This window comes from Oncorhynchus mykiss, chromosome 18 (assembly GCF_013265735.2).
Source record: "Oncorhynchus mykiss isolate Arlee chromosome 18, USDA_OmykA_1.1, whole genome shotgun sequence".
Taxonomy (NCBI): domain Eukaryota; kingdom Metazoa; phylum Chordata; class Actinopteri; order Salmoniformes; family Salmonidae; genus Oncorhynchus; species Oncorhynchus mykiss.
The window spans coordinates 61891659-61915584 of record NC_048582.1 but is presented as its reverse complement, the minus strand read 5'-3'; the positions used below and the strand labels follow the sequence as shown (position 1 = coordinate 61915584).

At 45.1% G+C, this 23926-nt stretch overlaps 1 protein-coding gene across 2 annotated transcripts in view; it reads right to left on the bottom strand.

Moving 5' to 3' along the window:
- LOC110496665 (ribosome biogenesis protein bop1) overlaps nt 1-23926 on the bottom strand; it is a 95004-nt gene that overhangs the window by 7331 nt on the left and 63747 nt on the right. For both annotated transcript variants that reach the window (XM_036953457.1, XM_036953458.1), the window contains exons 4-10: nt 14512-14666; nt 14210-14327; nt 11446-11547; nt 9967-10179; nt 9528-9689; nt 9291-9371; nt 8644-8713 (exon numbers count right to left, since the gene is read on the bottom strand). In XM_036953457.1, the coding sequence (XP_036809352.1) occupies nt 8644-8713; nt 9291-9371; nt 9528-9689; nt 9967-10179; nt 11446-11547; nt 14210-14327; nt 14512-14666 (901 nt within the window). The remainder of the gene's footprint in view (nt 1-8643; nt 8714-9290; nt 9372-9527; nt 9690-9966; nt 10180-11445; nt 11548-14209; nt 14328-14511; nt 14667-23926) is intronic.

Genomic DNA, 23926 nt, shown 5'->3' with positions numbered 1-23926 from the left:
ACAAGGATATATATATTTTTTTTTGGGGGGGGGGGGGGGGGGGGGGGCTATGGACATCAATCTGACATAAATACAAGGCTGTGTCACTGGGCAGGTTAAGAACATTTAGCAAAATTAGATAATAAAACTAAAACATACGCGTGGTTTGTAACATCAGAGCACAGTTCAAGGCACAGTGGACGAGTGCAAACCACAATGTAAGTCAACAGACAGGAGACGATCAACTGACTCCAGGCGGTGGGAATGACGGACGGAGGACTTTCTAGGGCACCTTGGCTTGAAAGCCATGTAGCAACAGCATTATTCTTCTACCGAGAATCAATATAGCGGATTTTTGACAGGGTCGTTAGCATTGGGGCGTCAGATTTTTTTGTTGTTGCCCAAACCTAACTCAAATTCTTGATATCAGATTAAAACGAGGCTACAGTGTGACAATTAGGCTCATTTGGACTGAATGCATTTGTAGGGGCAAAAATGTATTCAATTCACAATGCATCACTCTCACTACACGATGTGCTGACAACGCTAACATCTTCACAGACGAATCTTAAGCGCAACAGTAGCAGCTAGGTACGTTAGAAGGCTAGTAGTTATATATAACGTTATATGGCTATAGTAGGTTTAAATCAAAGCACAAACAAATGTTCAATCAGTACGGAGTGAATGAACAAACACTTTGTCATCACCGGACTGTCCATTTAAATAGTGTTAAAAGTAGACGTAGCCATAACATGGTTTGTAACGGTGAGCATCACCACCGTGGGTTCGTTAACCTGGCTATTTTGACCCCCGTTCCCGATACACACACAGGCGGGCACATGCAAAAAAAAAAAAAATGTAATGCACGGTCTGCGCTTATTTTAATTTACTATGTGTCTCTTAAAAGTGTGATGTGTACTAGTACGCACGTCTTGCTACTACGGAGGACAGAACAGTGGACACCAGCTCTCAAACTCTCAAGGAAGACGTTGTCCTCATCCGTCAGATACACACCATCCCTACGGTACAAATGCACGAGATAAATTGCACAGGTTGTAAACAATCCTTTTCAGGCGCCACTTTCTGTCATTTGAGAAGCTAAGAAACGTGTCAAGTTGGCCCAAGTGGAGCTGACAAACGACCTATGCTTATTAATAAGCACACAGTACGTTGCACACTATCAGTATGTATGGTCTGTTCCAAATCTGTGAGTACTCCCATCTGTTTTCATATTTGTACTGCCATTTGGGAATTTGTGCTCTTTTAGTGGAGTTGGACAGCTGTGGAAAGGGGGAGACTTAGTCAGTTGTACAACTGAATGCATTCAACTGAAATGTGTCTTCTGCATTTAACCCAACTCCTCTGTATCAGAGAGGTGCGGGGGGCTGCCTTAATCAACATCCACGCCATCGACGCCCAGGGAACACTGGGTTATCTGCCTTGCTCAGGGACATAACATATTTGTACTGTTACTGACCCTATGCTCCTACCCGCCAGGCTACCTGCCACTGTGTACAGCATTACTAAGCACGTTTGTAGATAAAGGATTTACAACACCTATCCATTGTCAATTTTGTAAATATGTATTGTTTTGTACTTGTCTAATGACTTTATTAGTGTGTCAGGAGTTACCAAAATTGCTATTGATGAGCCACAGGTTTATGCAGGATTTGTGTGTTCAAGCCCAGTGCTACCACACCTGATTCTACAACTCGGCTGTTCACGGAGACCTCGGCTGTTCACGGAGACCTCGGCTGTTCACGGAGACCTCGGCTGTTCACGGAGACCTCGGCTGTTCACGGAGACCTCGGCTGTTCACGGAGACCTCGGCTGTTCAAGGAGACCTCGGCTGTTCATGGAGACCATCCCTGAATTGTACAGTGTCGTCGGAAAGTATTCAGACCCTTTGACTTTTTCCACTGTGACATTACAGCTTTATTCTAAAATATATTACATCGTTTTTTACCCCTCAAATCTTCACAATACCCCATAAAAACAGTTTTAAAAAAATGTAGCACTGAAATCTCACACTTACATTAGTATTCAGACCCTTTACTCAGTACCTTGGCAGCGATTACAACCTTAAGTCTTCTTGGGTATGACTTTACGAGCTTGTAAAGCTGTATTTGGGGAGTTTCTCCCATTATTCTCTGCAGATCCTCTCAAACTCTCAGGTTGGATGGAGAGCAACTCTGCACAGCTAGTTTCAGGTCTCTCCAGAGATGTTCGATCGGGTTTAAGTCCGGGCTCTGGCTGAGCCACTCAAGGACATTCAGAGACTTGTCCCGCGGCCATTCCTGCGTTGTTGTGTTGGCTGTGTGCTTAGGGTCGTTGTTCTGTTGGAAGGTGAACCTTCGCCCCAGTGTGAGGTCCTGAGAAATCTGGAGCGGGTTTTCATCAAGGATGTCGCTATACTTTGCTCCGTTCATCTTTCCCTTGATCCCGACTAGTCTCCCAGTCCCTGCTTCAGAAAAACATTACCACAGCATGATGCTGCCACCTCCATGTTTCACCGTAGGGATGGTGCCAGGTTTCCTCCAGACGTGATGCTGTGCGTTCAGGCCAAAGAGTTCAATCTTGGTTTCATCAGACCAGAGAATCTTGTTTCTCATGGTCTGAGACCCTTTAGGTGCCTTTTGGCAAACTCGGTGTGCTGTCATGTGCCTTTTACTGATGAGTGTCTTCCGTCTGGCCACTCTACAATAAAGGCCTAATCGGTGAAGTGCTGCAGAGATTCTTGTCCTTCTGGAAGGTTCTCCTATCTCCACAGAGGAACTCTGGAGCTCTGTCAGAGTGACCATCGGGTTCTTGGTCACCTCCCTGACCAAAGGCTCTTCTCCCCCGATTGTTCAGTTTGGCCAGCTCTAAGAAGAGTCTTGGTGATTCCAAACTTCTTCCATTTAAGAATGATGGAGACCACTGTGTGCTTGGGGACCTTCAATGCTGCAGAAATGTGCTTGGTACCTTTCCCCAGATCTGTGCCTTGACACAATCCTGTCACGGAGCTCTACGGACAATTCCTTCGACCTCATGTCTTGGTTTTTGCTATGACATGCACTGTCAACTGAGGGATCTTTATATAGACAGGTGTGTGCCTTTCCAAATCATGTCCAATCAATTGAATTTACCACAGGTGGACTCCAATCAAGTTGTAGAAACATCAAGGATGATCAATGGAAATAGGATGCACCTGAGCACAATTTCAAGTCTCATAGCAAAGGGCCTGAATACTTATGTAAATAAGGTCTTTTTCTTGTTTTTAATAAATTTGCTAAAATCTGTTTTCGCTTTGTCATTTACTGATTGGCTTACATTTTTTTTGTTTTTTTTGTTTACCTTTAAAATCAGTAGTTAATGAAATAAATACATATAACTACATTATTTCTGTTGCCATTTGTTGTATAATCCAGTTTTTTTTTTCTGGATCAAAAAGGGCCTTAGGTGGTGGGCGGTGGCAGTGGGTGCAGCCTTTATCAGTTTTATAGTGCATTTCCTGAAATTCTACACGTTCTACCACGTAGCCGCAATTCTATGCATTTTCCCATGGCTAATGCGGTGTTCTTTTGCTGAAACGTAAAAATCAACACGGTTAAATTAATTGTTTTTTAAATGTAATTCCTCTGATTGTTTAGCTTTTATTTTGGTGAATCTTATAAAACAATATATAGGTCCATTTTCTTTTCTACATACTTTTGTTTTTTTTTGTCTTAAGTTTACACTGAAAGTGTTTTTCCATAACAATGTCGGCTTAGGCGGGCAGCCCAATGGTTTATATGGCAGACAAATCCCTGGTATCATCACCTTCCAATGTAAAAACCATGGACATTAAAAACAGAAGTAGGCATTGGTCTGAAGCTGAAAAATAAAAGGACATTTTACATGAGCACCACCCATGTGCTACGAAAAGTTTTCAAAGACACAGCTTTGACCCACAGTAGCTATGTTGGTATATTGTACTTCCAACCATGTGTAGGCAGGTTCCTTTGGGTGGTGGACCATTCTTGATAGACATGAAAAACCCAGTAGCGTTGCAGTCGTTGACACAAACCGGTTCGCCTGGCACCTACTACCATACCCCATTCAAAGGCACTTAAATACATTTGTCTTGCCCATTCACCCTTCATGTCTCAAGGCATAAAAATATTTTATTAACCTCTCTCCTCCCCTTCATCTACACTGATTTGAGTGGATTTATCAAGTGACATAAGGGATCATAGCATTCACATGGTCAGTCTGTCATAGAAAGCGCAAGTGTTCTTAATGTTTTGTACATCTCTGACAAGGACCCTCACAGAAACAGTCAACTAACTCACAAAAACATGACAATCAGTTTGTTATGGTACCATCTTGGTAGTGGTGCCGCTGGTGGGTGTCATTTCCCTCTGGTTCTCAGGGCTGTGTTCTTCCTGTTGTGACCTCACAGAGGCCTCTGTCCCTGGGCTGCCCGCCTGGCACGGACCACTCACATGTCCACAACCAGCCCAGATAATTTGCAGTTATGTTCCAAAGCAACACTTGTGTGTTCTTTTACAAGAATGACTAGCTATATTCAGCTGGGTTTGATGTTGTGGATAGGAGAAAGAGAGAGAAGGGGATTAACTAGGGGAGTTAACCTAACCTTAGTGTCTATGATGGCACAGGTCCTTCAAAACAAAATGTGAGGGGCCAGCTCTGGCCCAACCAGATGTGGTTAGTGAAAGGCAGGCTACATTTCTATGAGACAAACCTGTTCCATACATAGGATTCCGTAGTTCCATAAAAAGCCAGTGACATTCTAATCCCAACCCGACCAGCGTGTGGAGGAAGGCATTCCGTCCTTCCCGGTCATAACCACCAGGGAAGGGTTGAAGGTTGAGTGTTCAGCCCTATCCAGAGTTCAGAGGGAACACCACTAGCAGGGCTGGAGCTGGAGGAGCTGCCACCACACCAAGTTACCCATTGTGGCCACATCATTAGTATGGAATGTGGAGCTGGGAACACCAGAACCCCAGTTTGTTTACTGCTGGGAGTGTGGGTGTGAATATACAGTACACAGAATCAAGCCCGAGTCCAACCCAGGATGATCAGTACAATGTCCCACCCACGTCTGTGTCTCATAACACTCTATTCCCTCCATCAGTGTTTCCCAACCCTGGTCCTCCAGTACCCCCAACACTGCACAGTTTTGTTGTACCCCTTGACAAACACACCTCATTCAACTCACTGAAGGCTTGATAATTAGTTGACAAGTTCAATCAAGTGTGCTTGTCCAGGGTTACAATAAAAATGTGTACTGTTGAGGGTACTCAAGGACCAGTGTTGGGAAACAGTGCCCTACACAGTGCACTACTTTTGACCAAAGCCCTGTGGTTGGTACCTATGGGCCCTGGTAAAATGTAGTACACTATATAGGGAAGAGGATTCCACTTGGGACTGAGACTATAACGGTTGTAAGAGGTTCGGAATGCCTCTAACAACAGTTAAAAAACAATTGGCATACTTATAAAGTGTATAAAAGTCACTCCAGTCCTGAAAGAAGAGAGGGCATGCTGGGTGTGGGGTAGGTCATCGTCATGTTTTACAGTTTTGGACGTCTCCAGAAGAATGTATGACACAACCGACAAATGATTTCACAGCATTACTTTGGTTTCCTGTTACAAGGGGGGTTTTTTTTGTTGATTTTTTTATATATTTTTTTACATGGGGACATTGTCTGGCTGTGTTTTTACTGCTGTTGGCCTTGGTAGCTTCTTCGTAATAACATTTTCCAACTTTATCGTGGTTGAGTTAGTGAGTAGTGAGTACAGGCTTGGTGGGGTTGGCGTTAGCCCCCTGCGCTAGCTAGCACTACGCCAGACAGTCCCCTATTTGGAGACAGGGTGGGTCGAAGAAACAGCCATCATTAAAAATCACCACACACTGATATGGAATGAATTATCTGTCAACCCTCACACAATAGGAAAACAAATTGAAGAAGGGGAGAGCTGCAATTCCTGGGAGGTTGTCAACTGCCATTTTTACTGTGGGAAAGAGGGTTTTACGACTGGTTTAATATATTTTACAGCAATACAAAAGAGTGCCGCTGACTGTAGTGGTTTTGCATATGGGTCTTTATGAATCCTTTATTATGGACGGCTTAACAGATATTGCCACTAAATTGCTGCCAGGCAGCCTCGCTCACTCACTCTATCCTTCCTTCTTCACCTCCCTCTCCAGTCTTTCTCTGACTAGCCCACGTCACCCCTCTCCCACTCCTTCCTCGACTTGGAGGGCCTGGTACTAGTGTGAACGGAAACATAATCAAAACAGGTGCTATTGCCACCATTTTGTAGTCGTCCCTGTAGGCGACTGACCCGTCAATTCAGTGCTGATATTAAACTACATACCATACAGTAAAACATCCCTACAGTATGACTATGGCTTGGGGAATAGAGATTTCCATGGCTGTCATAGAAGAGTAAGGCCAGGGAATAAAGTTCTTAAACAACATGTAGTGTTGGTCCCATGTTTCATGAGCTGAAATAAAAGATCCAAGAAATGTTTCATATGCACAAAAAGTGTATTTCTCTCATTCTGTGCAAACATTTGTTTACCTCCCTGTTAGTGAGCATTTCTACATTGCCAAGATAATCCATCCACCTGACAGGTGTGGCATATCAAGAAGCTGATTCAACACCATGATCATTACACAGCTGCACCTTGTGATGGGGACAATAAAAGGCCACTCTAAAATGTGTTGTGTGACAAAACTGCACAATGCCACAGATGTCTCAAGTTGAAGGAGCGTGCAATTGGAATGCTGAGTGCAGGAATGTCCACCAGAGCTGTTGCCAGAGAATTGAATGTTAATTTCTCTACCATAAGCCGCCTCCGTCATTTTAGAGAATTCGGCAGTACGTCCAACCGGCCTCACAACCACAAACCACGTGTATGGCGTTGTATGGGTGAGCGGTTTTCTGATGTCAATGTTGTGAACAGAGTGCCCCATGGTGGCGGTGGGGTTATGTTATGGGCAGGCATAAGCTGACAAGGAACTCAATTGTATTTTATTGCTGACAATTTGAATGCACAGAGATACCGTGACGAGATCCTGAGGCCCATTGTCGTGCCATTTTCCGCGAAGGAGATGTGTTGCGCTGCAGGAGGGTATTGGTCACACCAGATACTGACTGGTTTTCTGATCCACACGCCTACCTTTTCTTTTTTAAAGGTATCTGTGACCAACAGATGCATATCTGTATTCCAAGTCATGTGAAGAAAAAAAATCTATATATATATATACACACACACACATATATTTACATATGTGTATATATATATATATATATATTTACACACACACACACACACACACACACACACACACACACACACAATGAACTGTAACTCAGTAAAATCTTTGAAATTGTTGCGTTTATATATTTGTTCAGTGTATTTCATAAATGTATATTTTTCTCAATACGTCCTGAACTTTTCATACTGTACAGTTACTACAATAATTTACCTATTCAGACCAAGTTACACTGGCCTTTGTCCTGGTGCTGAGTAAAGAGTTCAAATCTCCAGTCAGCAATACCTCATGACTGTGGAAAGACAAAGCCACCTTCTTTTTATATGGCTGGGGCCTTTACTTCATATCTGACAGTGTCCCCCAGGCTCAGAACATATTAAACTGAGGGAAACTAGCCAACACTGAGTGAGTAATCTACAGACCCTCCTTCCCTCACCTCCATGTTATTAAATTCACATCCATGTCTATCAAGTGTTACTGCTTTGAAATCGTACGTTGTTTTCCTGGTAAGAATCTGTAGTCAATGTGTATAATTACATCTACTTCTAACGGCTACTCTTTATCACCAAAAGGAGAACAATTAGGGATGACTTTCTACATCAGGGATCCTCAACTGGCGGCCCGTGGGCCAGCCTGGTTTTCAGAGACAATACATAGACTGTGAAATCAGCTATAAGTGATTTTAATTTAGGAACACTTCCCAAGTAATCCCATGGATAATAGAGAGAAGTGATCGTATACAAATGTAACCAAGGTATGACAAAAGATTATGTTTTAGTAAAATATTATATCCGTTTGGGCTTCTTGCAGTCAATTTGCCTTCTAGAAATGATTTGTAATTATGTTCCAGCTCCAACCCCCCAGACCATCCGCTCAAGAAAAAAAATCAGCCCGCGGCTGAATCTAGTTGATGATCCCTGTTCTACATAGTACTAACATTCACAACCCAAGTAAAGTCTTAGCCTACTGTTCTCTGACTGACCGTGGAGAACAGCCAGCTAGCCAGAAGTTAGAAAAGACAAAGACTATTTAAGTCTAAGATGGATGAGGGGAAAAGGAGACCGGCTATAGGAAGCTATCTGTGATTGATTTATCCTTCTAGATGTGTGCCAGAAAGTAAGTATGGCCTGCCCCTCTCTCTCTCCCTCACTCACTCACTGACACTTCCTGGAACACACAGTCATTGCTGTGTGACATCATGGCTCACACTTTCAGGAAGATTTAAGCGGTCAGTTAACTACTGACTCAGAAACAGGCATAATAAAGAAATAGAGTGCCAGCAAGACAGTTTGCTACTGACTGAGAAAAAGGCAAACTGATGAGCTAGCCAAGCAGCAGCTGAGTCAGAGATGTTACTACATCACATGAAAGATGAATAGGGAGTTAACACTGACCTGAGACCAGCCATTGGCCAGTGGGAGACGCACTGATGGAACGCACCAGACTGCTGTGGCCAATGTACACCTGTTGAGAGGACACATCATTATGATTGGTACTGACTTAACTTACTTATTTCGGATCATCACCCCACCATGTGACATAGCAAGATTTTCTAACAAATACATGGAAGTCTTCCATCTCAGGTAACTCAAGCTAGCAGTAAAATCAGATTTAAAAAACATAAAACAACATCTCAAAGAGGACTGTGAAAAGACACACACACACACTACTCTTAGTAATGTAGTATTGTAATTGCGTAATGTAATAGTGGAGAAATGTACATTTGTATAATGCACATTGTTTTGTTTCATGTAGTTTCCTGTTTGGATCCCAGGAAGAGGAGCTGCGGCCTTGGCAACAGCTAATGGGGATTCTAATAAAATAATAAATGATCCTGTATTTTAAGGCTTATCCAGAAATGACAATTAGACCAAACATGTAAAGCAATTTTCTGAGAATGGTGCTGGATCATTTGACATAAAGAAGGGGACAAGTTGATGAAAAAGCTTTGAAACAAAAAAGGTTCAGATCCAGGCATGTCACATGATTGCGCAAAATACAGGACAAAATATATTCCCAGCAGTTCCAGTGGTTGACCTACCAGGGACATGGTGGTGGGGAAGGGCTGCAGGTCCTTGGGTTTGGGCAGCTTGGGGATCAGATCTTCTGGATTCACATTCACCTGTGGAGACCAAGTGAGATGAATAGAGTTGAGGAACGTGTTGAGAACCAACTGACCATAAGATGGGTCCTTCAAAATGAGCTGCTGTTCTTTATGAGCATCTTCAAATCAATGTCCTATTTATCCAGACATTAAAGGCAGGGTCTGTAGTCTCACCCTCATCTTGCGTTGGCGGGGACACAGGTAGAGGTCGAGGCAGCGTTCAAATCGCTCGTGGATGAAGCGGGAGAAGGCGGGCACGGCCCTCAGACAGGAGTGTTTCTGGGGGAGGAACGGGAGCTTCCTGTCCTCTGCATCCTGCTGTTCCCACGCCATTCTCTGACATGGGGATAAAGAACCAATGGTGGGTGAGTATACTAATGACTGGCTTGTACACTGGTTAATGATTGGTCTGTGTACTGTGACTGTAGTTACAAGGAGGGAACTAAGGACCAAAATGCTACAGTTGTTCTATGCTACCAATTGATCTGCTGCAGTACAATTTTAGCCAAATTACTAAGAGAATGAGGTAATTCATGATGTTGCAAAAAAAATATCTGTCCAAGTATGTGTGTGCAGCAAATAATTTCACAATTAGGCATAATGAACTATTTACCTCTTCCTCTGTGAGCAGGTACTCAGGTGGAGGGTTGTAGGACTCCTCGTGTCCGGGCAGCCTCATCTTGGGGGCGGGGACGTGCATCTTGTGGCGCCCCAGGATGGCGTTGGGGTCCTCCTTGGCCCACAGGTCGTAGTACTGAGGGGTGGTCTCTTTGGGCTTACGGGGCTTGATCCAACCCATCTTTATGGCATGGACCAGCTTCGAAACCTGGGAGAGAGGGGACAACAGTAGTGGTGAAACTTGTGTGTGTGTGTGTTCCCACAAATAATAATAATAATAATGTCAAAAAATGATTAGAAGGTATCGAAGGTATTTGGTTAATAAAGAGACAGTTTATAATGCAAACAGGGGGGGGGTCTAATGGTATTGGTTGGTTAATAATTCTACGGTTTATAATGCAAGGGGAGTCTCTAATGGTACTGGTGGGTTAATAATGCTACAGTTTATAATGCAAGGGGAGTCTCTAATGGTACTGGTGGGTTAATAATGCTACGGTTTATAATGCAAGGGGAGTCTCTAATGGTACTGGTGGGTTAATAATGCTACGGTTTATAATGCAAGGGGAGTCTCTAATGGTATTGGTTGGTTAATAATGCTACGGTTTATAATGCAAGGGGAGTCTCTAATGGTACTGGTGGGTTAATAATGCTACAGTTTATAATGCAAGGGGAGTCTCTAATGGTACTGGTGGGTTAATAATGCTACGGTTTATAATGCAAGGGGAGTCTCTAATGGTACTGGTGGGTTAATAATGCTACGGTTTATAATGCAAGGGGAGTCTCTAATGGTATTGGTTGGTTAATAATGCTACGGTTTATAATGCAAGGGGAGTCTCTAATGGTACTGGTGGGTTAATAATGCTACGGTTTATAATGCAAGGGGAGTCTCTAATGGTACTGGTGGGTTAATAATGCTACGGTTTATAATGCAAGGGGAGTCTCTAATGGTATTGGTGGGTTAATAATGCTACGGTTTATAATGCAAGCGGGGGGTCTGTAAGCCTCCAATTTCAGAATCCCCATTTTAACTAAATGTCACCTTTGCTTGCATTTCAACTATGAGGGGATCATTACATTACAATGCCACATGTGGGTGCAGTTAGGAGTCAAACTGGAGGTAATGTGAGCATTTTCATTTTACTCCCACTATTTACTGTTAATATAAATACAGATTTACAGCATAAAACAAAGATGTTGAGTGAGCAGAGAGAGAAGAACAGAGGGGTATTGAGGGGGGGAGAGAGGGGGCACAGATAGACACAGACACAGAGAGAGAGAACAAGAGAGAGAGAGAGAACAAGAGAGCGAGAGAGAACAAGAGAGCGAGAGAGAACAAGAGAACGAGAGAGAGAACAAGAGAGAGAACGAGAGAGAGAACGAGAGAGAGAACGAGAGAGAGAACGAGGGAGAGGAGAGAGAACAAGAGAGAACGAGGGAGAGGAGAGAAAGAGAACGAGAGAGAGCGAGAGAGAACCTTCTCCTTCTCTATGAGCGAGGGGATGAAGCTGCGTTTGTCCTGGGGCCTGTTGGTCACCGGATGGATCATGACCTCGTTGGTGAAGAAGTCCACTGACGGCTAAAAGAAAAACAGAGTTTATGAGAGTGAAAAGGAGAGAGATATACACTGCTCAAAAAAATAAAGGGAACACTTAAACAACACAATGTAACTCCAAGTCAATCACACTTGTGTGAAATCAAACTGTCCACTTAGGAAGCAATACTGAATGACAATAGATTTCACATGCTGTTGTGCAAATGGAATAGACAACAGGTGGAAATTATAGGCAAATAGCAAGACACCCCCAATAAAGGAGTGGTTCAGCAGGTGGTGACCACAGACCACTTCTCAGTTCCTGTGCTTCCTGGCTGATGTTTTGGTCACTTTTGAATGCTGGCGGTGCTTTCACTCTAGTGGTAGCATGAGACGGAGTCTTACAACCCACACAAGTGGCTCAGGTAGTGCAGCTCATCCAGGATGGCACATCAATGCGAGCTGTGGCAAGAAAGTTTGCTGTGTCTGTCAGTGTAGTGTCCAGAGCATGGAGGCGCTACCAGGAGACAGGCCAGTACATCAGGAGACGTGGAGGAGGCCGTAGGAGGGCAACAACCCAGCAGCAGGACCGCTACCTCTGCCTTTGTGCAAGGAGGAGCACTGCAAAATGACCTCCAGCAGGCCACAAATGTGCATGTGTCTGCTCAAACGGTCAGAAACAGACTCCATGAGGGTGGTATGAGGGCCCGACGTCCACAGGTGGGGGTTGTGCTTACAGCCCAACACCGTGCAGGATGTTTGGCATTTGCCAGAGAACACCAAGATTGGCAAATTCGCCACTGGCGCCCTGTGCTCTTCACAGATGAAAGCAGGTTCACACTGAGCACGTGACAGACGTGACAGAGTCTGGAGACGCCGTGGAGAACGTTCTGCTGCCTGCAACATCCTCCAGCATGACCGGTTTGGCTGTGGGTCAGTCATGGTGTGGGGTGGCATTTCTTTGGGGGGGCCGCACAGCCCTCCATGTGCTCGCCAGAGGTAGCCTGACTGCCATTAGGTACCGAGATGAGATCCTCAGACCCCTTGTGAGACCATATGCTGGTGCGGTTGGCCCTGGGTTCCTCCTAATGCAAGACAATGCTCATGTGGCTGGAGTGTGTCAGCAGTTCCTGCAAGAGGAAGGCATTGATGCTATGGACTGGCCCGCCCGTTCCCCAGACCTGAATCCAATTGAGCACATCTGGGACATCATGTCTCGCTCCATCCACCAACGCCACGTTGCACCACAGACTGTCCAGGAGTTGGCGGATGCTTTAGTCCAGGTCTGGGAGGAGATCCCTCAGGAGACCATCCGCCACCTCATCAGGAGCATGCCCAGGCGTTGTTGGGAGGTCATACAGGCACGTGGAGGCCACACACACTACTGAGCCTCATTTTTACTTGTTTTAAGGACATTACATCAAAGTTGGATCAGCCTGTATTGTGGTTTTTCACTTTAATTTTGAGTGTGACTCCAAATCCAGACCTCCATGGGTTGATAAATTTGATTTCCATTGATAATTTGTGTGATTTTGTTGTCAGCACATTCAACTATGTAAAGAAAAAAGTATTTAATAAGAATATTTCATTCATTCAGATCTAGGATGTGTTATTTTAGTGTTCCCTTTATTTCTTTGAGCAGTGTATATCACAAGCTGTGGGAAGTTTAATAGACAGCCCAATTGACTGAACTAGAATCATTGGACCACCAAAGGTTCAAGACAGGCTGATGACGACATGACTGACTGACAGCCTGGGATTTTTCTTTATTTTACAGTTCTGGTGTTAAAAGTTAAAAAATATAATTAACATTTGAGTTATTTTGCAAACGCTCTTATACAGAGCGACTTACGTTACTGAGTGCATACATTTTCATATATGTTTGTACAGGTCTCCCGAAGTGCCAAGTGACTCATCTGTCGCTTGCTTTGCAGTGATCGGTTTAGTTTACATGCTTCTGTAATCCCACTGGCATTAACACGAGACAGAGAGCTGAGGCATTACATCCATGACACCAGCTAGGTTCCAGACACTACAGCAGGGCCTTAACAATTCAGTGTGTGTGTGTGTGCATGCATCTAACCCAATTAAAACCTCTCCAGCAAACCCTGCTTATTGCAGTACAGGACAACTCTTCCCTCTCCAGTTGTGGGTGCAAATACTACTTAAATTCTTTAACAGACTCAAGCATTTGCGCCAGTCTGCCTGCAGTGCCAGGTGGACAGGGTTTACAATTGTGGGACACTTGAATTGGTTCCATTGCAACAAGCAAACTCATTCAGTCACAGCTAAAGTACCTGAAATGTATTCAAATTGTATTTCAACCCATGTCTGCGTTCGAAGGACTTGTGGACTAAGTGGTGAAGAGAGCAGGGAGTGCAGACGAGGTTTGGGTTACGTTAGGAACATAAGTGGTTAATGGACTGAGGTCTAGTTTGCCCTCTCTAATGGCGGGTATGCTGTAGTCATTATCTGCTCAGTCATTGAACAGAGCCACCAGCCGCTAACGCGTCAAGTCAAAACTGGGTCATATTCCCTACACACCAAACAGGGGACGGACGAACTGAAACAGGGAGGGAATACTTAAAACGTTATCCAATAAGAAACGTTTGCCGTTGCAAAACGTTTTGCTACGTTTGGCCCTGATGAATAGGACCTTGGTGCCGAGCAGACTTGAGAGCAGTCATAACCTGACCCGAGTCTTTACCTCATACTCATTGAAGTTGACGTCGCCGAACTGGCCCTTCTGAAGACGGTGCACCAGGTCCACCTGCTCGTCTGACAGACGGATGTCTGAGGCTGTCGTCTTGTCATGGACCGTACGCCTGGCGGAGATGGAGGGAGGGAGAGAGAGAGAGGGACAGAGGGAGGGAGAGAGGGAGGGAGCGAGGGAGAAAGAGAGAGAAGCCAGGTCAGAAAACAGGTATACACATACAAGAGAGAGAGAGAGAGAGAGAGAGAGAGAGAGAGAGAGAGCTCATCTTCATCCTCTCCTCCTCCTCATCTCACCAGTAGTCTGGGTTCTCCATCTTGTCCAGGAACTCATCCAGCTCGTCTTTGTTCCTGATGGGCTTAAAGATCTTCTTCCCGTCGAGGTTATAGCCGATGTGAGGGTAGTCCTGGTACCACTCCATGGGAATGTTGCCCACCGTGTTACGAATGTCCTGGGAGAGAAAGGAGGGAGACAGAGAGAACCGTGTCAATAACTGTGTCGAAAAAAACACTTGAGGACTAAATGTTTGTCTTAGCATTAGACAAGCTTGCACAAGGGCTGTTACAATCCTTCATATCACTTTTCATAGAACCCCTCTGGCCTAGTGGAATACAGAGTGGATATTTGTACTCTGGGAATAGAGTTTTTCTTTACCCTCATGAATAGACCCTCAGGCTGGACTGGCCTGCAAACACTCTCACCCTCATCATCCTTTTCCTCCATTCTATGAATGCTATTGGCTGGATGAGGCCTGGGACGGTAAGGTGGGTGGAGTACAGGGCCTGGCCTGGTGGGTGGAGTACAGAGCCTGGTCTGGTGGGTGGAGTACAGAGCAGGGCCTGGCCTGGTGGGTGGAGTACAGAGCAGGGCCTGGCCTGGTGGGTGGAGTACAGAGCCTGGTCTGGTGGGTGGAGTACAGAGCAGGGCCTGGCCTGGTGGGTGGAGTACAGGGCCTGGCCTGGTGGGTGGAGTACAGAGCCTGGTCTGGTGGGTGGAGTACAGAGCAGGGCCTGGCCTGGTGGGTGGAGTACAGAGCAGGGCCTGGCCTGGTGGGTGGAGTACAGGGCCTGGCCTGGTGGGTGGAGTACAGAGCAGGGCCTGGCCTGGTGGGTGGAGTACAGAGCAGGGCCTGGCCTGGTGGGTGGAGTACAGGGTAGGGCCTGGCCTGGTGGGTGGAGTACAGGGTAGGGCCTGGCCTGGTGGGTGGAGTACAGAGCCTGGCCTGGTGGGTGGAGTACAGAGCCTGGTGGGTGGAGTACAGAGCCTGGTGGGTGGAGTACAGAGCCTGGTGGGTGGAGTACAGAGCCTGGTGGGTGGAGTACAGAGCCTGGCCTGGTGAGAAATCCAGCAGGTAAAATAACTCAGCTCATTCCACAACCTCATTATACGACGATCGGAGTTATTAAACCAAATGAGTACAGTCTGAAAATAGAGATTCCTTTGTATGAGGAATGACACACATATTACACACCCACGCGCTCACACACACGCGCTCGCACACACACACACACACACACACACGCGCTCGCACACACACACACGCGCTCGCACACACACACGCGCTCGCACACACACACACGCTCGCACACACACACGCTCGCACACACACACGCTCGCACACACACACGCTCGCACACACACACGCTCGCACACACACGCTCGCACACACACGCTCGCACACACACACGCTCGCACACACACGCTCGCACACACAGCTGAAAGTTCTCAGAAGTAGTGAGCCACTCTTTAATGTGGAGCCTGCACCTGTGAGTGATTTCAATAAAAACACCAGATCCAATTGGAAGGGATTGGGCAGAGGTGGCACGCTTTTTCTCACAGCCAGCTGGGGAGACCCTCCCACACACACACTGTCCATCCTCAAAGCCCCACTCAACAAACACACACGCACACACACACACACACAGAGAATGGGCATTGGCACCAACTCTAGCTCCAGGTGACCCTTGAGAGGTTGAGAAGGTTGTGTTGTTGCGACTACAGAAACGTGACAGTCAGGAAGCAGAAACAGAATAAATACTATTGTGATACTTCCTGTCTGGAAACACAATCTAACTGGCTGGTTGTTAATGGGTGACCTCTATAAAAGGTCACCTGCCTTGCTAAGTCCAGACCTCTAGAGAGCTATCACGCCACCTCTGGAGACAGAACTACATGCTACTGCAAAAACAAAACATGTAGAATGATTCCGTGTGGTGGTTCACTGACTGTATGCCTGACCTTAGCCCTTCACCTAGCCTCGTCTCACACACACACAAAACTCCACACTCAAACATGCACACACATTCTCCATATACACTGCTGCACTTCGTATGGGCTAGGCGCAGCGGTCTAAGGTGATGCATCTCAGTGCTAGAGGCATCACTACAGACCCTGGTTCAATTCCAGGCTGTATCACAACCGGCCGTGATTGGGAGTTCCATAGGGCAGCACACAATTGGCCCAGTGTCGTCCGGGTTAGGGTTTGGCCGGGGTAGGTTGTCATTTTAAATAAGAATTTGTTCCTAACTGACTTGCCTAGTTAAATATAGGTCAAACATTTTTTATATTTTTTAAATGTGTATTATTTACCCTGCTGGCAGTCTTTGATATGAAATACTGCATTGTTGGGAAAGAGCTTGCAAGTCAGCATTTCACTGTACTGTTTACACCTGCTGTGTCCTGTGCATCTGATAAATATACTGATTTGATATACTGTGTGCACAAAACATTAAGAACACCTGCTCTTTCCATGTCATACTGTACACTATTCAGGTGAAAGATCCCTTATTGATGTCACTTGTTAAATCCACTTCAATCAGTGTAGATGAAAGGGGAGGAGACACATTAAAGAAGGATCTTTAGGACCTCCCGGTTGCGGCCGGCTGCGACAGAGCCTGGGCGCGAACACAGAGTCTCTGGTGGCACAGCTAGCACTGCGACGCAGTGCCCTAGCCCACTGCGCCACCCGGGAGGCCCGTATGTCTGCTATTTATAGAGTGAAGTGTCTTTGAACAGGGTATGGTAGTAGAGGCCAGGTGCACTGGATCTGTGTCTACAACTGCAACAACGCTGCTGGGTTTGTCACGTGCAACAGCTTCTCAATATTAGGAAGTTGTTCCTAATGTTTTGTATATTCACTGTCTATCTCCCCAACCCTAGCCTGGATCAGTTTCAATATCTATGCCTAACCATAACTTTCAAAACTGCCGGTCGAACATCCACATCTAACTGCATCCCTCACATTGATGTAGCCTGGTTAGCACTTAACCTGAACTTGTATTACTAAGTTAGTGGACCATTCACAACATGCTAAACTGTACGAGGCCCAGACCCTCCACTTTAAGCTACAGTCAACATTCTAAACTGTACGAGGCCCAGACCCTCCACTTTAAGCTACAGTCAACATTCTAAACTGTACGAGGCCCAGACCCTCCACTTTAAGCTACAGTCAACATGCTAAACTGTACGAGGCCCAGACCCTCCACTTTAAGCTAGTCAACATGCTAAACTGTACGAGGCCCAGACCCTCCACTTTAAGCTACAGTCAACTGCTAAACTGTACGAGGCCCAGACACTCCACTTTAAGCTAGTCAACATGCTAAACTGTACGAGGCCCAGACCCTCCACTGTAAGCTACAGTCAACTGCTAAACTGTACGAGGCCCAGACCCTCCACTGTAAGCTACAGTCAACATGCTAAACTGTACGAGGCCCAGACCCTCCACTTTAAGCTACAGTCAACATGCTAAACTGTACGAGGCCCAGACCCTCCACTGTAAGCTACAGTCAACTGCTAAACTGTACGAGGCCCAGACCCTCCACTTTAAGCTACTAAACTGAGGAGCAGCGAATGAGAGAAGGACCAGTCAGCAAGCCCCAGTCACAGCCCGATGGTCAACTCCAACCAACCCCAGTCCCCCTGGCCTGTGTCACTGTCACCAATGCCTCCCTGCTTCACTGGGGCCTGGAAGACTGGAGGAAAGAGAGAGTGTAACGGGGTCAACGACAGACAAAATGTTCCATTTGACGAGCTCCAGAATCACACAGACGACTTCTGGGCAAGAGAGACAGTGTTTCGGTCCGGGGGATCGAGTTTCACCAAAGAGTGGGCTCTCACCTCCTCCAATGCACCGAGAGGAAGCCAGCGAAGCAAATGAGATTCAACAAGATGGGTTAGATTCGTGATTTATGCATCATTGTTTCCGACGTGTTGCCAGAATGTTAACTCCTGTTTTCTTAACCTCAACTTTCAAACACAACCGTTTATTTTACTATGGTAAGGATGACTCCAATACATTGATATAACACTACAGGGACAAAGAAAAACAAACATGACAATCCAATAGGATTCAGCTGGAAATAAGATTTTAAATAGACTTAGAACAAAATGATTTGATCCCGGGGTTGACAAGAGACAAGGAGTCAGTACGCCAACAAGCAACGAGAATCAACAAAAAACACAGAAGAACTGAGATGGCACACTCTACCCTCACAGTCATGTCGCCAAGAACTATTCTTATATTGACCGCCCAGGTTATTAGCTGGCTTGACTCAACGCTGTTTTTTTTAGCACTTACAAAAGGCTGCCGGTTGTTGCCTGGCTGGCCTGTTAGGACGGGATTTCAGGACAGAGTGTCAGACTGTGCTGATGGGAGTAACTGCTGGACTGGTCACTGCTGGACTGGTCACTGCTGTGGGCCTGAGAAGACTTTGACTGTCACAGCTGGACAGTGTGTGAGTGTATGTATGTATGTATGTACAGTTGAAGTTGGAAGTTTACCCACACTTAAGTTGGAGTCATTAAAACAAATTTTTCAACCATTCCACAAATTTCTTGTTAACAAACTACAGTTTTGGCAAGTCGATTAGGACATCTACTTTGTGCACGACACAAGGAATTTTTCCAACAATTGTTTAGAGACAGATTATTTTACTTATAATTCACTGTGTCACAATTCCAGTGGGTCAGAAATGTACTAAGTTGACTGTGCCTTTAAACAGCTTGGAAAATTCCAGAAAATGATGTCATGGCTTTAGAAGCTTCTGATAGGCTAATTGACATCATTTGAGTCAATTGGAGGTGTACTTGTGGATGTATTTCAAGGCCTACCTTCAAACGCAGTGCCTCTGCTTGACATCATGGGAAAATCAAAAGAAATCAGCCAAGACCTCAGAAAAAAGTTTTAAAAAGCTGGTTCATCCTTGGGAGTAATTTCCAAACGCTAGAAGGTACCACGTTCATCTGTACAAACAATAGTACGCATGTATAAACACCATGGGACCACACAGCCGTCCTACCGCTCAGGAAGGAGTCGCGTTCTGTCTCCTACAGATGAACGTACTTTGATGCAAAAAGTGCAAATCAATCTCAGAACAACAGCAGAGGACCTTGAAGATGCTGGAGGAAACCGGTACCAAAGTATCTATATCCACAGAAAAAAAAGAGGCCTATATCGACAGAACCTGAAAGGCCACTCAGCAAGGAAGAAGCCACTGCTCCAAACCCACCATAAAAAGCCAGACTCCGGTTTGCAACTGCACATGGGGGGGGGACAAAGACCGTACTTTTTGAGAAATGTCCTCTAGTCTGATGAAACAACATTAGAACTGTTTGGCCATATCGACCATCGTTATGTTTTGAGGAAAAGGGGGGAGGCTTGCAAGCCGAAGAACACCATCCCAACCATGAAGCACGGGGGTGGCAGCATCATGTTGTGGGGGTGCTTTGCTGCAGGAGGGACTGGTGCACTTCACAAAATAGATAGCATCATGAGGTATCTAAAGTATGTGGATACAGTGCCTTGCGAAAGTATTCAGCCCCCTTGAACTTTGCGACCTTTTGCCACATTTCAGGCTTCAAACATAAAGATATAAAACTGTATATTTTTGTGAAGAATCAACAACAAGTGGGACACAATCATGAAGTGGAACGACATTTATTGGATATTTCAAACTTCTTTAACAAATCAAAAACTGAAAACTTGGGCGTGCAAAATTATTCAGCCCCCTTAAGTGAATACTTTGTAGCGCCACCTTTTGCTGCGATTACAGCTGTAAGTCACTTGGGGTATGTCTCTATCAGTTTTGCACATCTGACATTTTTTCCCATTCCTCCTTGCAAAACAGCACGAGCTCAGTGAGGTTGGATGGAGAGCATTTGTGAACAGCAGTTTTCAGTTCTTTCCACAGATTCTCGATTGGATTCAGGTCTGGACTTTGACTTGGCCATTCTAACACCTGGATATGTTTATTTTTGAACCATTCCATTGTAGATTTTGCTTTATGTTTTGGATCATTGTCTTGTTGGAAGACAAATCTCCGTCCCAGTCTCAGGTCTTTTGCAGACTCCATCAGGTTTTCTTCCAGAATGGCCCTGTATTTGGCTCCATCCATCTTCCCATCAATTTTAACCATCTTCCCTGTCCCCACTGAAGAAAAGCAGGCCCAAACTATGATGCTGCCACCACCATGTTTGACAGTGGGGATGGTGTGTTCAGGGTGATGAGCGGTGTTGCTTTTACGCCAAACATAACGTCTTGCATTGTTGCCAAAAAGTTCAATTTTGGTTTCATCTGACCAGAGCACCTTCTTCCACATGTTTGGTGTGTCTCCCAGGTGGCTTGTGGCAAACTTTAACCGACACTTTTTATGGATATCTTTAAGAAATGGCTTTCTTCTTGCCACTCTTCCATAAAGGCCAGATTTGTGCAATATACGACTGATTGTTGTCCTATGGACAGAGTCTCCCACCTCAGCTGTAGATCTCTGCAGTTCATCCAGAGTGATCATGGGCCTCTTGGCTGCATCTCTGATCAGTCTTCTCCTTGTATGAGCTGAAAGTTTAGAGGGACGGCCAGGTCTTGGTAGATTTGCAGTGGTCTGATACTCCTTCCATTTCAATATTATCGCTTGCACAGTGCTCCTTGGGATGTTTAAAGCTTGGGAAATCTTATTGTATCCAAATCCGGCTTTAAACTTCTTCACAACAGTATCTCGGACCTGCCTGGTGTGTTCCTTGTTCTTCATGATGCTCTCTGCGCTTTTAACGGACCTCTGAGACTATCACAGTGCAGGTGCATTTATACGGAGACTTGATTACACACAGGTGGATTGTATTTATCATCATTAGTCATTTAGGTCAACATTGGATCATTCAGAGATCCTCACTGAACTTCTGGAGAGAGTTTGCTGCACTGAAAGTAAAGGGGCTGAATAATTTTGCACGCCCAATTTTTCAGTTTTTGATTTGCTAAAAAAGTTTGAAATATCCAATAAATGTCGTTCCACTTCATGATTGTGTCCCACTTGTTGTTGATTCTTCACAAAAAAATACAGTTTTATATCTTTATGTTTGAAGCCTGAAATGTGGCAAAAGGTCGCAAAGTTCAAGGGGGCCGAATACTTTCGCAAGGCACTGTATATTGAAGCAACATCTCAAGACATCAGTCAGGAAGTTAAAGCTTGGTCGCAAATGGTCTTCCAAACATACAATGAACCCAAGCATACTTCCAAAGTTGACTTAAGGACAGGCTCTGTACTCCACCCACCAGGCCAGGCCCTGTACTCCACCCACCAGGCCAGGCCCTGTACTCCACCCACCAGGCCAGGCCCTGTACTCCACCCACCAGGCCAGGCCCTGTACTCCACCCACCAGGCCAGGCCCTGTACTCCACCCACCAGGCCAGGCCCTGTGCTCCACCCACCATACTTCCAAATGACTTAAGGACAACAAAGTCAAGGTGTTGGAGTGGCCATCACAAAGCCCTGACCTCAATCCTACAGAAAATTTGTGGGCAGAACTGAAAAAGCACATGGAGCAAGCAGGCCTACAAACCTGACTCAGTTACACCAGCTGTCAGGAGTGGGCCAAAATTCACCCAACTTATTGTGGGAAGCTTGTGGAAGGCTACCCGAAACGTTTAACCCAAATTAAACAATTTAAAAGCAATGCTACCAAATACTAATTGAGTGTATGTAAACTTCTGACCCACTGGGAATGTGATGAAAGAAATAAAAGCTGAAATAAATCATTCTCTCTACTATTATTCTGACATTCCACAGTCAGAAAATAAAGTGGTGATCCTACCTGACCTAAGATAGGGAATTCTTACAAAAATGTTATGTCAGGAATTGTAAAAAAAAAAAAAATTTAAAAAGAAAAAAAAAACTACGTTTAAATGTATTTGGCTAAGGTGTATGTAAGCTCCTGACTTCAACTGTATGTATGCATGCATGCATGCATGTATGTATGTATGTATGTATGTATGCATGCATGCATACACACACTACTTTCAAAACGGTTCACCCGACAGTTGGCACTTTACCTATTCATTGTATCATTTCCAATCCAAAGTGCTGGAGTACGGAGCCAAAACAACAAACGTGTCACTGTCCCAATACTGTTGGAGCTCACTGTATTAAAACTTTACAAATTTCCTCTCAGGTTGATTATTCTTTACAATGTTTCAGCTAGTGTGTCATAGCCAGCCCAGCCAAACCAGTGTCTTAATGAGATGACAACATCAAAACAGACACCTCAGCGTTCTCACAGATCTTACAAATTGGGTGCAACTTGACACCCCTTGTTTTCAGTAAGACCTGCTCTTAAAGAGGTCCTTCTGACCCCCTTCCAGGGTGTATCCGTGTGTGTGTATGCGCATTTGCGTGACCACCCCCGTCAAGACTAGGGCCACACCATTTCTACCACAACACTGGTTAAGTCACCCAGCCTGATCACTGTACAATCATGACTATTATCAAGTCATCTACCAAACGAGAACAGAGAATGTTTAGCCACCTCAATCCGTAAAAACATGATGCCAACACTTCTCACAGGCCTATGGGGAGAGACACAACATGAGGACGGGTGATGACAACTTGAAATAAGATAGGACCAACGGGCCAATCATAACTGAATCATGACTTCTATGGTACTTGGTTCAGCTCCCAGTAATGGTATAGGGTGCTTCCAGACAAACTGATGCATTCAAAACTCAGCTAAACCAATGGTTTTCAATGACAGCAATATGTCTGAGGAATGCAGCACTACCATCCAGCGGTGAACTTGTTGTATGTGTTTTGGTTTGAAACTTGTCTCAGGAAGCAAAGGAAAATCGTGAACCAAACAAACATCCAACTTAACTCAACCTGGGTTTAGAATAACAACGGCCAAGAACTTGAATGGGACAGCACTTCCCATAAGAATAGCATTGTAGGCGTGCCTTCATCCACAGCGCCGATTATGCAGACCATGATGCCAGGCCGCCAGGGCTCATGGGTGACATGGTGGGACAAAGCCTGTCATAGACAGGCCAACAGACTCTACTAGGTAGAGGTTGACCGATTAATCGGAATTAATTAGGGCCGATTTTAATTTTTCATAACAAATCGGAAATCGTTATTTTTGGAAGCCGATTAAAATATATATTTCTTTACAACTTTATTTAACGAGGCAAGTCAGTTAAGAACTCATTCTTACTTTCAATGACGGCCGAGGAAAGGTGGGTTAACTGCCTTTGTCAGGGGCAGAACGACAGATTTTTACCTTGTCAGCTCGGGGATTCAATCTTGCAACCTTACGGTTAACTAGTCCAACGCTCTAACCACCTGCCTCACGAGGAGCCTGCCTGTAACGCGTTAAACTTATCTTATAAAAAACAATAAATCAATCATAATCACTTGTTATAACCACACATGGTTGATGATGTTACTA